Here is a 12,849-nt window from a genome sequence, read left to right on the forward strand (position 1 = left end):
TGGAAGTTTAATAAGGGTTCTAAAACTCGGAAGGTTTTAGAACTCGGGCTTCGGTAAATAAGGGCAGCACGGTGGCGCAACGGTAGAGTTGCTGCCTAACGGTGCCAGGTTCAATCCTGACTACGGGTGCTTGTCTGTACAGAGTTTGTACTTTCTCCCGGTGACCTGTATGGGTTTTCTCTGAGATATCCGATTTCCTCCCACACTCTAAAGATGTACAGGTTTGTAAGTTAATTGGCTTTGAACAAATGTAAATTGTCCCTATTGTGTTGGACATTGTTAATGTGGGGGGATTGTTGGTCGCCGCAAACTCGGTGGGCCGAAGGGTCTGTTTCCACGCTGTATCTCTAAACTAAAACTAATGTAAGTAAAAGGACTTGGGTGATGGGGGAGTAATGCTGGTTTGTCAATGTGACTTTGAAGCAGGTCAAGTAGTTGGGTGGTGAGTCCACCAACTTCTCATTGAAGTTATCAGTTAGGGTGAAACTCTGCAGGACAGCCCAACTGAGGGGCATGCATTGGGAGCTCACGGTTACTGCAGTGCTTCAGACAGCTGCATGTGCAGAAGCTTCACCAGCTGTTGCAACCTGAGCCCGGCGTTTTGGAGATGGAGTCACTGTGGTGCATCCATGAGGCTGAGTACTTGGTGGATAGCACACTGAGTGAGGTGGTCACACCACAAGGTTAAGAGTGAGCAGGCAGAGAGGTCATGGGCAACCACCAGACAGAGTAGAGGAGCGGGCAAGTGTGGTGCAGGAGTCCCCCGAGTCATTCACACTCTCCAACAGATTGCCTCGACTATGGAGTTCTGGATATGACAGCTCTTCAGAAGAGCACAGCCAGAGCAGAGAGCCTGGCAAAATATGTCAAAATATCATAACCATGATGTTTTCACTGGATATGAATTCTTTATGTGCTGGAGATTGGAGCTTAGTACTAAATAGTGCATTGAATTAATGCTGTCATTATTCAACCTGCCATTATTGATGCAGTTATATAAAAGGAACTCTGTTTCTGGGTTCCTGCCCAATCTGGCTTCATCCAAATGCCAGTAATCAATGAGTTTAAGTCTCATTTTACTTATTCTTCTCTCTAATGATTTATGCGTTTGGAAGGAATTAGCCAAAACTGACAAATATCACTTTAATTATCAGTATAATCAACCACTTGCAAGATGGTGTCATTGTTTTTAACAGCATATGATTTGAATATCTTGAAAACAATAGGAATATATAACATTGAAAAAATAGTTTTAGTATGCCCATGACAGCTCTTTGCTGAAATATCAACTTTAAATGTTAACTCTATTTTTCTCTCATTGTCAGACTCACTGAGGATGTTGTAACATACTTCTGTTTTTATTTCAGTCTTTCGGCATATGCAATCTTTTATTTTTTGGACCAAAACTAATCTTGCTGTTTTCTCTTCCCCCCAACTTCAAACCAGCTTTTGTCAATTAATATTTTGGAATATGCTTGTGTTAGATTGGTGTAACTGATGGCTAAGTATTGAACCAATATAACTCGTGATTAATCCCCTCTGAATATTTAAAATGTAATAATCCTAATTGTATATAAATCCTACAAAAACCAGCAAACGTGTATAATGACAACATGTAAAATGAATGTGCGCCATTGCCTGTTCCTCACTGTGTGGTAAACTGTTTTCTCATTTTGACATTATGTATTTAAGTAAACAAGTCATGAATGGTTTTCAGAACAAGATGGTGTTGAGTTTCTAAAGGGTGGTTATGATAATCCTGCTCTTTAGCCAGCATTCTTCGTGGACTTTGATCCGCTGGTCAAGTTAAAATTCCATGTTTTGAAATTCCCAGAGAAAATGAAGAGCGCTTAGCAAGACTTTTTTTGTCATCATTTGAAGTATAGCAGTTGTAATATAGGTAACATGTCAAATAAGATCCCAATAACACCAATATGACCGGGAAAGATGTTACAGCTATCAGGTTGTGATTTGCAGTCAGAGCCTTTATCCCAGAGTGGAAATGTCCAACACTAGAGGGCACAGATATAAGGTGAAAGGCAGATATTTAATGCAGATTCCTGGATGTTTTTTTTATACAGAGAGTGGTGAGGGCCTGGAATGCACTGGCACGGGTGGTGGTGAAGATATACATGACAGTGGCGTATTAGAGGCCTTTAGATGGGCACATGGATCTGCAGGGAATAGAGGGATATGGATCATGTACAGGCAGATTAGATCATTTTAACTAGGCATCATGTTCGACACAAACATTGTGAGCCGATGGGCCCGTTCTTGTGCTGTACTGTTCTATGTTTTATGATAAAGACTGCATAACTGAGAGGTATAGACAGGATAGATGTTAAGACATTTTCTTCCCCATGGCAGACGTGTCAATGTTCAGAGGGCATGGTTTTAATATGAGGACTAAGGGTTCTACAGGGCTCTGAGGAATTATTTTTTTTTCACCCAGAGGTGATGGTAACCTGGGGTTAATTATTTTTTTTTTACCCAGAGGGTGATGGTAACCTGGTGTGTGCTGCCTCTAGAGGGGGTTTAGAAAGGTGCACTCAACTTTTATGAAGCATCTGGATAAGCACATGAATAGTCAAGGCATTGTAGAGCAATGGGCACGTGCTGGTAAATTGGATTAGTAAATAGTTACTTGATGTTCTGCACTCTAATGGTAGGTTGTATGAACTGTTTCTGTGCTGTATTAGCTATGATGCTGTAAATCTGAAATAAAACTAGGACATGCTAGAGAAACTCAGTTGGTTAGGCAACATCCATGGAAACAGAATCAGAGCTAATGTTTTAGGTTTAAACAAAAAAATTAGATGAAAAGACATCAGGCAGAAATGTTAAATCTGTTTCTCTCCTTGGCGATTGAGGCAATGTCTATGTATTTCCAGCATTTTCTGTTTTTATTTATGATCTGCTGTAAACTGGTTTGTGGCAAATCCTGAATCATTTGTAATCTTTTAAACTGAAAAGTTGTCCATTTTGATTAATTTGATTTCCCTCTGTAACTTTATTTCCACAGTCATAGAAATAGATCCTTTAGCCCACAGTGGCTGTGCCAGCCATCGTTCTTATCTACTCATTCTATTTATCAGCACTAGTTGTGTAGTTGGCAGTGGCATGACTTTCAAGTGCTTATCTAAATATTCGTGAAATATTGCAAGTAGCCACTTCTACCACCTCCTTACATTGTGCACGCTGTGATTTCAACCACCCTGTGAGTGGGGAAAACACATTCAAATTCCCTCTAAGTCTCTTCCCCTTTATCTGTAACCTATGCCCTTTCGTTGTGACCATCTCTGCTGAGGAGAAAACGTTCTCACAATCTAAATGCAATGTTAGCATTTATTTCAAGTGGACTAGAATATAAAAACAAGGATGTAGTGCGGAGGCTTTACAAGGCACTGGCCAGAACACATTTGGAGTATTGTGAGCAGTTCTGGGCCCCATATCTGAGGAGGGATGTACTGGCTTTGGAGAGGGTCCAGAGGAGGTTTACGAGAATGATCCTGGGGATGTTGAGTGTTTGTAGGCACTGGGCCTGTACTCGCTGGCTTAGAAGGATGAGGGGGGGGGGTCCTCAGTGAATTCTACTGAATAGTGAAAGGCCTGGTTATAGTTGATGGGAGACGATGTTTCCTCTAGTGAGAGAATAGCCTCAGAATAAAAGGAAGTACCTTTAGAAAGGAGATGAGGAGGAATTTCTTTAGTCAGGGGGTGGTGAATCTGTGGAATTCGTTGCCACAGGCGGCTGTGGAGACCAAGTCATTGGGTATTTTTAAAGCAGAGATTGACAGATTATTGATTAGTAAGGCTGTCAACGTTATGCGAAGGCTGCAGGAGAATGAGATTGAGAGGGAAAGATAGATCAGTCGTGATTTAATGGTGGGGTAGACTCAACAGGCCGAATGGCCTAATTCTGCTGTTCTGACATGAACTTGTATACACTTTATAATACCAGTCATAATTGTGTATACTGTACCTCAATTAAAGTCTTGATTAGTAAGGACATCAAAGGCTATAGGGTGAAAGCATGAGAAAGGGATTGCATTCAAGCTGTCTGATACGGGATAACGGGTATAATGTTTAGTCCAATAATAATGTCCGATTAATGATAGCTGGAATGTTTCCAATGAGGTATTCAGCATGGAAACAGGCCCTTCAGCCACTGAATCCACATCACCCATCAAGCACCTCATTTACACATCACTGCATGAGGAATATTAAGAATCGACATTGGACAGGAGGTTAAGGAAGGTGGGGGCAGGATTGAATCGAATTGGCACCAGCGGACATAAAGTTTTAATAGGTTAAATTTTCCCTTTTAGGTGAAAGACGTCATTGGCTACAAGACCTTGGGGCACTGCTTCTTCACTGAAGATGGGCCAGAGGAACGAAACACATTCGACCACTGCCTCGGTTTGTTGGTCAAAGCAGGGACCCTGCTCCCGTCAGATCGCGACAGCAAGATGTGCAGGATGATAACGGACGGGGTGTACCCAGGCTACGTGCCCAGACCTCAACAGGACTGCAAGTAAGTCATCCAGCCCAGTCTGAAGAAGGGTTCCGACCCGAAATGGCACCTGTCCTTTTTCTCTAGAGATGCTGCCTTACCTACTGAGTTACTCCGGCACTGCAAGTAAGTCATTTGGCAGGTTCCCACTTTGAATGTAGATGGGTTCCGACAGCCAGAACCGTTGCCCAAAGAGAAATTGCCCCCCATCGTTTCTCCATATCAATTCATGCTGCAGTCACCCGCTGAACTTTTAATAGACAATAGGCCAGAAGTAACTTTCGGGCCAGCACCGCCATTCAATGTGATCATAGCTGATCATCCTCAATCAGTACCCCGTTCCTACCTTCTCCACATATCCCCTGACTCTGCTGTTTTTAAGAGCCCTATCTAGCTCTCTCTTGAAGGCATTCAGAGAACCCGCCTCCACCGCCCTCCTATTGACCAGCATATTTTGGGATGCTTACCTTGCTTTTGATGTGGGCCTGAGCTATACATTGCCTGAACACATCTCCTTTCTTGTCTATTCGTTTTAATGTGGATCTAGCCTTACAGCAGGCCACACAGTTTCAAGACTTGCATTCATGGCCGTGGAGGACAGTATCTATCCCCCTAACTATAGTATCTGTCCCCAATTATCACAATATGTTCATTGTGAAGAAAGGTTACAAGTAATGGGGGGTATTCAAGATTAGTGCTTGAAGTATTCTGAGCATTGCAATATTAATTGGTAGAAACAAATAATGATACAACTGGAAAATGTATCATTTTTTTGAGGAAGTAACCAAGAAGGTCAATGAGGACAAGATAGTAGACAAATTCTATATGGACTTCAGCAAGGCCTTTGATTAAGTTCCGCATGGTAGATAGTTTCCCCTGTAGATAGACTTCCTCCCAGGGCTTTTATCCTGGATCTGCAGCGAATAAACTCTTGTTAGTTTTTTTTTCCAAAAATGGATTCATAACCGCATCTACTGATTGAATTGTGAACTAATTTTCTGCAACCACAGGTCCAGGAGCCAAATTCCACTGTGAATTTCTATTTAATATTCTAATTAAAAAATGGACCATTTTGGAGAAAGAGGCATCAAAGCCTATTCCGTACAACATCGTTGATTTTAATGGCTTCATGATGGCTAGAGATTAGAAATAAATGTGCCTCTTGTGAACAAGGTCTACAATATAATGGCAATTAGCATTTTTGAAAAATAATTGGCAAATAAAGTTCAATTTCTAGCTAATAAATGACAAATGGCAACTGCCTCTATCAATCTTTCTCATTCATGACCTCCCAATTGGTCTTCGGTATTCTCAAATGGTTAAGTGATTGCATCTCTCTCCACCCCCTCCCCCCCCCTCCCCCCATCCCACCTCACTCATCTCTCCCACCTCACTCTCCAACCTCCCCCTCTCTCCCCATCCCCCCCTCTCTCTCCATTCCCCCCCCCCCCCCCAACCCCCCCCCCCCCCCCCCCCCATCCCCCCCCCACCCACAGTTGGTGAGCAGAACCGCACACATTATTTCAGTTTAGGCCTGACCAAAATGTTCTAAAGATGGACCCTCCATGCTCCAATATTCTAAGCAATGGCTAGTGCAGGCCAGTATCCTGTATGCCTTCTTCACCACCTTATCAATATGTATTGCCAATCATGGGGAACTGTGGACTTGTGAAACAGGTTTTTTTTTGTGTTGGTATGTGCCACTACGACCTTCCTGAATCTCTAGAAAATGTTTGAACTAGATTGATGTACAGCACCCTATAATGGTGCATGAGCAGTAATATGTGAACCGCCAACTTTTTGTCTACAAAACACCAGTGTTGTAAAGTCCCTCTGTCCTCAGTTGACACTATGACCCTGCCACATATAGCATATGTCCTATCCTTATCAGACTTCCCCAAATACACCACCTCGCACTTATTGGAATTATATTCCAGATGTCATTGCTTTTCTCAATTTACCAACTGATCGATATGATTCTGTAATCTAAGGCTGTCCTCCTCACTATAGGCACCACTACCAATATCCAATCTATCTCTCACCCTTCTCTGCAACATAAAGCCAACATATCTTTTCTTTCTCCTTCCCATTTCTATTCATAAAACATTAAGAAGATACAAGGAACTGCAGATGCTGGTTTACAAAAAAGACCTAAAGAGCTGGAGTAATTCAGCAAGTCAGGCGGCATCTCGCGCTGACCCGCTGAGTTACTCCAACACTTGTATCTGTTTTTTGATGAAACATTTACTGCTCCTCCTTCCAAGGATGCTGCCTAACTTGCTGTGCGCTTTCAGCATTTACTATTTCTATTTCATATTTCATGCATTGCTGTTTATTGATTCTCATTAAATTGATTCTCGTTAAACGGACTGTAAATGTTCTATGCCAATACCTCCTATGCTGCTTTGTTACAGTGCTGTCTCAACATTTTGGATCGCAAACCCCAACAATAGCCTCATCAACTGTGCTGCTGCGGGATCTGAGGTACATAATCTTATGCTGTGTATGCTAACGTTTAAGTGGAGGCCAGATTCCTCTGCTGCCAATAATTCATGTTTAAATGACAGCGGAACACCTTTTTAGAAATTTCAAACATTCATCAACATGTTTACGTTACAGGAAACAGGGTTTTGGTTCATTTTCCACCACGTGCCCACGGGGCCTTCAGAAGGAATGTATTCCCCTGGTTATTCAGAACACATGCCATTGGGAAGGTTCAGCAACAATAGGGCTCATTCCAACCACAGGGTAAGTCTGCACGCAATGGCTATAATGCTAAAGATTGCTGCTTTGCAAACGCAGCCAATCTGCTGGCGTTTGTTGCGCTATGTAATTTTCCATCAACATTTACAAGACATTCCTAAGCCACTGTAACTTCTGCACATTTGGAAACGGATCAAAAATAGCTTTGTTTTAACCCCCTTCTCCCCATACCACGAGTGTCTCTATAAATATCATTTGAAAACACAACAGAAGCACACAGATAATTACGGTCCAGACCAAGCCTTCAATCCACCCTACAGCTTCGCACATATACATCCCTCCGGGGAAATCTTTTTGCAGAAAAGAAAAGGATCCAAAAGAATTGCTTTAGATCCAAGCATTAACGTGGCGGCACAGCGGTAGAGTTGCTCCCTGACAGCGGCAGAGACCCGGGTTTGATCCTGACTAAGGGTGCTGTCTGTACGGAGTTTGCACATTCTCCCGGTGACCACTTGGGCGCTCTGTTTCCTTCCCACACTCCAGAGGGGTACAGGTTTGTAGGTTAAGTGTTTAAGAAGGAACTGCAGATGCTGGAAAATCGAAGGTAGACAAAAATGCTGGAGAAACTCGGCGGGTGCAGCAGCATCTTTGGAACGAAGGAAATGGGCAACATTTCGGGCCAAAACCCTTCTTCAACTCCGAAGGAAATAGGCAACGTTTCGGGGCGAAACCAAGGGTTTCGGCCCGAAACGTTGCCTATTTCCTTCGCTCCATAGATGCTGCTGCACCCGCTGAATTTCTCCAGCATTTTTGTCTACCTTCAGGTTTGTAGGTTAATTGGTTTCAGTAGAAATTGTAAAATTGTCCGTGGTGTGTAGGGTTGTGTTAGTGTGATCGCTGGTCAGCATGGACTCGGTGGGCCGAAGGGCCTGTTTCTGTACTGTATAATGTAGAACCCATCCCAATTGAGAAGGTCCACAGACATTGTTACTTGTAAACGGGTAAATGCTGGTGCTTTTTATCACTTCGCAGTAGATTGGCCATTATGAAGACAGTGCATGTCATGCTACATGTGTTGTGGATCTGGCTCAACTTTTAGAATCATGATTGAAACATGTTCATTAAAAACCACTTTGAATTCCACACCTTAAGTGCATTTTGAATTTTGTTTCTCAGGCTGGTATGATCATTGATAATGGGGTGAAGACAACTGAAGCTAATGCACGGGACAAGAGGCCGTTCCTCTCGCTGGTTGGCGCAAGGTGAGTTCCTGAAAAAGCATGCAATGATGAAGAGGGGAGAAGTTTGAAAGCTATCTCACCAGGGGCAACCGTGCATCAGACTGCTAAATGGCATAGATGCCATCCCCAGAGAGCTGTGGAAGTGAAGGTATTAGGTGTATTCAAGGTAGAAAGCAATAGACATTGAGGGAAAGAGAGTCAGGAGAGATGGGAAAGTGCTGCTGACATGAAGGTTAGATCATCCATGATCTTATTAAATGGGAGAGCAGGCTGAATGGCCTCCCCTTACACCTGTTTCTTACGATCTCATTCAGTGGACTGGTGACCATTTTAGGTGTTTGTCTGCTTCATTAGATGTCTGTGCAGTCGATAATAAAATACTATGTGTTTTTACTGGTGAAGATGCAGTATCCAGCTCTCCTCTCCCACGGCTCGGGAAGTCAGCCATAAGTCTGATTAGAGCTGTAGCCAAAACCTGGATCTTGGGACCCTGCAGCTGGGAATTGGAGAGTAAACTTCCTTGCCTGGGCTTGGTGTGTGGCAGGAAGATTGAGTGAAGGCTAGGAACGAGAGTAAGAGAAGTGGGGAAATCAGCCAAAGGATCACCGTGTGCCTGGAAGAGGGGAGGGGGTGGGGGGGCAGTTGTTTGGCATTGGCTCCTGGGGAAGGTTGATGGTGGGCATGGCAAGGAAATGGTTGAGTGGAATCCCTTATGGTTCGAGTGTATAGGAGAAGCAGGGAGGGGGAGCAGCGAGAGAGGGTGTTGCAGAACTCTCGTCGGAGAGAGGAGAACTTCTTCAAAGTAGATATCGCAGTGGAGCAGATGAAGCCTGAAGAAGGGACTTGACCCGATAAACATCACCCATTCCTTCTCTCCAGAGATGCTGCCTGTCCCACTGAGTTACTCCAGCATTTTGTGCCTCCCTTAAGGGTGGAGATACCTGAGGTAGAAAGGATTTGGGTGCCCAGAATGCCATCATTATGTAAATCCCTGACACAGAAAATGGAATAAAGCCAAAGACTGCAAGAACCCAATTGACTTCATCCAATGACTCAAAATAACCTGGATATGACCAATACCACGTTTCACTCATGAAAAGATCTATTTTTAATTTAATGTTGCCCTATGTCTTTAGGTACAGCCCTCACGTAGGAGCTGACCCGTACAAGCCAAGAGAACCTGCTTTAATCAAGAATTATATTGCCTATAAAAACCAGGACCATGGCGCCTGGCTTCGAGGTGGGGACGTGTGGTTGGAGGACTGCCAGTGAGTTCCAGTTTAAACTGTTACAAATGCTGAATCAATATGTTTTAACTGTTTGCAATGTGTTTTAAATTTGAGTATTCTGCACACTGCAGATTAAAAGTATCTCCAGTTACTTTAGTACAATGACATTTAAAAAATGAATCCCTTTGGCTTGGCATCCGCATAGGTTTATCAGATATAGCAACAACTTGCATCAATATAATTCTTCGAGTTAGGAAAGCATCCTCTCCTGTTTCATAGGAGCCTAGTCCAAGTAATATAAAGATAATATTGCAGAGGAGGGAAAGATGTTGGTTGGAGCTGGGTTTTGAAGAGTCCCCCAAAGGGAAAGATGGAGTGATTTAAAGCTCTATACAAATGAAGAAGGGTGCAGGACCAAATCTGTAGGGTGAACTGTGCAAATTACTCAATTGACCACTCATTATCCTGTCAACCAAAAGAGCCTTAGTTAACAGCCATTCTCAAAACACATATTATTGATACATCTATAAATCACAGTTGTGTTTCTCATTGCCTCACCCAAATTATTCCAATCTTGACACTTTGAATCGAATTTCAGCATTTCTTTCATACCCAGTCCTGAGCTTCAATCTGCTATTCTATTGAATTCCGTCTGTTGTTACTTTTTTCAATATTCTTCAATGCACTCATCCAGGTTCCTAGTAAATCCCCTGCATGCACCCTGGTGTTGGACACTTCCACCCTGGGGGAAAAGGTTATGACTGTCTACGCTATCTTTGCCTCTCAGAATTTTATATACTTCTATCAAGCCTCCCCTCAACTTCTGCGTTCCACATATTTCTGTAATGGGGTGACCAGAACTACACGCAATACTCCAATTGCTTTATCCACTAAACCAATATCTCCTTATTCTTAAATTATATTCTGTATGATTACCTTACCACCTTACCTACCTGACCGGCTGGATTCAGGATGTGTTGGACATGTAGGGTGAGACCAGTACTCCCTGGGATCTGACCATTCATTATGTATCTCCTTGCATTAGAACTCCCAAAGTATATCACCTCAGTAAATTCCATCTTCCATTGCTCTGACCATATTACCGATTCATCCACATTATTGTATGGTCAAAGACCAACACTACCAGATGTAGCTCGGCAGATTGAGCCATCCAACTGGGTGGAGTGAACAACAGTAGCACAGTGCCGTCTTGGTATTGAGAAATGCTGGCGATCAGAAAGCATGCACATCTTAGGTGGGAATGGCCCGGCTTATTTTTATAGATCCCAAACAGCGTGAGTTCTCATTTGGAGCCCATAAAAAAAAAAAATGAAATACTATAAATTAGGCTAGCTATAAATAATTCTGCTCAGGTCTGTCAGTTGAGATCCTAATACATTAGTGGAACTTTTGAAGGGCAGACCAGCTGATAGAGGCTGCTTTCAAACTGGAATTGGCTTAATTGGAATAAGTTGGAAGGTCATACATTGAGGTCCTGAGCTCCCCATTGTTGCCATCAGAAATGAAGGGACAATGATTAACAGCTACAGGGAGAGATTGGGTAGACTTTGATTGTTTCCTCTGGAGAGAAGATGATAGAAATATATACAATTATGAGATACATAGATAGGATAGATGGTCAGAGTCTTTTTCCCAGGATGGAAATGTCCAACACCAGAGGGCATCGCCAGATTTGTTTTTGCAAGGAGCAAACTTTGACACTGGGATCTGGTATTGTGATATCCATTTAGCCCTGTTTGGTTTAATGCCTTGGGGAGGGGGGGTTGTGAACTAAAGGGCTTAATTCTGTGCTGTATCTCTCTGTGGGACTCTGTGACTTTTTACTATGTTTGCCTTTTCCTTAGGTTTTCTGACAATGGAATTGGATTAACACTTGCAAGGTAAGCACTTGTGGTTTATGAAAGCCATTTCAATAAAACAGTCTGGGTCAGTTTGGGTCAGAATGAAGAAAAGTCCTGACCCGAAGTGTTAGCTGTTCATTCCATTCACATATAGTGCCTAACCTGCTGAGATCCACCAGTCTTTGTTTTTTTGCTCAAGATTCCAGCATCTGCAATTGCTGTGTCTACGTAAAACAAAACTTGTTTTAAAATTTTTAAGAAATCGTGATAAAGGATTAAAATTGAGGGTCCAACAGACAATTAAGATTGCAGAGAAGTCTTAGGAATGCAGAAAAGGGGACTGCCAGTGATGGTAAAAAAAATACATTTTATATCTCTGGAGATTATTGGATGAAGGAAGAATTGAAGGAGATGAGAATTTGTAGACAAGATAGACAGAGAACAGATTAGCAAGAGTATAAGTAGTCCAGGCACTAAACACAACCAGGAAGGCATTGAAGAAATATTTGAGAGGAGCATCTATCCATTGAAACAGAGACAAAGACCAGAGGTCATAAGGGAGGGATAAAAGAGGAGAGAGGTGAGATCCAAAGAAAAGTGGTAAATGTAGAACAGAATCATCTCCAACAGAGAAAACACCTTAAACAACAGACAATGGAAGGTGAGTCCAAAGGGCAACAAAGTGGGGCTCAGAACAAAACTATTGCGATTGCACTGAGAAACAAAATTTTCCTAAACGTGTAGGAAGGAACTGCAGATTCCTGTTTAAACCGAAGATAGACACAAAAAGCTGGAGTAACTCACTGGGTCAGACTGCATCTCTGGAGAACAGGACTGGATCTGAAGAAGGGTCTCAACCCGAAACGCCACCTATTCCTTTTCCCTAGAGTCTGACCCGCTGAGTTACTCCACCTTTTTGTGTCTATCTTAAATTTCTTATACATTTCTATACATTTAAAAAGTCGTGGGCCATGGTCTCCAATTCGGTCAAAGACAATGTCAAGAGGCACTTCTGAAACATGAGGCACAAAAGTGTAAGTTGGCTTTATATATAGTGGCTTCCCATATTCTACGGAGTGGATTTATTTTGAAGAATCCCCACTCTTGTGATATAAACAAACTGAACACAGCGGGAGTTAACAAGAAATGGACAGTGAGAATTTTGCATTGAGTGATACAAACTACCAAGAAAATTCCTTGTTAGGTGTTGATAAATGGTCTGGATCTTTTACATCCCCCTCTGAACAGACTTTAAAGCTGCATGCAGAAGATGGCATCTCTAATACAACTCTCCATCAGCA

The 12,849-nt window shown here is 42.6% G+C and overlaps 1 protein-coding gene across 2 annotated transcripts in view; it reads left to right on the forward strand.

Annotated features, from left to right (window-relative positions):
- cemip (cell migration inducing hyaluronidase 1) overlaps positions 1-12,849 on the forward strand; it is a 118,407-nt gene that overhangs the window by 84,004 nt on the left and 21,554 nt on the right. For both annotated transcript variants that reach the window (XM_055661201.1, XM_055661200.1), the window contains exons 14-19: positions 4,329-4,534; positions 6,928-6,997; positions 7,133-7,261; positions 8,393-8,478; positions 9,594-9,725; positions 11,552-11,587. In XM_055661201.1, coding sequence (XP_055517176.1) covers positions 4,329-4,534; positions 6,928-6,997; positions 7,133-7,261; positions 8,393-8,478; positions 9,594-9,725; positions 11,552-11,587 — 659 coding nt within the window. The remainder of the gene's footprint in view (positions 1-4,328; positions 4,535-6,927; positions 6,998-7,132; positions 7,262-8,392; positions 8,479-9,593; positions 9,726-11,551; positions 11,588-12,849) is intronic.

Source organism: Leucoraja erinacea, chromosome 33 (genome assembly GCF_028641065.1).
Source record: "Leucoraja erinacea ecotype New England chromosome 33, Leri_hhj_1, whole genome shotgun sequence".
Taxonomy (NCBI): Eukaryota; Metazoa; Chordata; class Chondrichthyes; order Rajiformes; family Rajidae; genus Leucoraja; species Leucoraja erinaceus.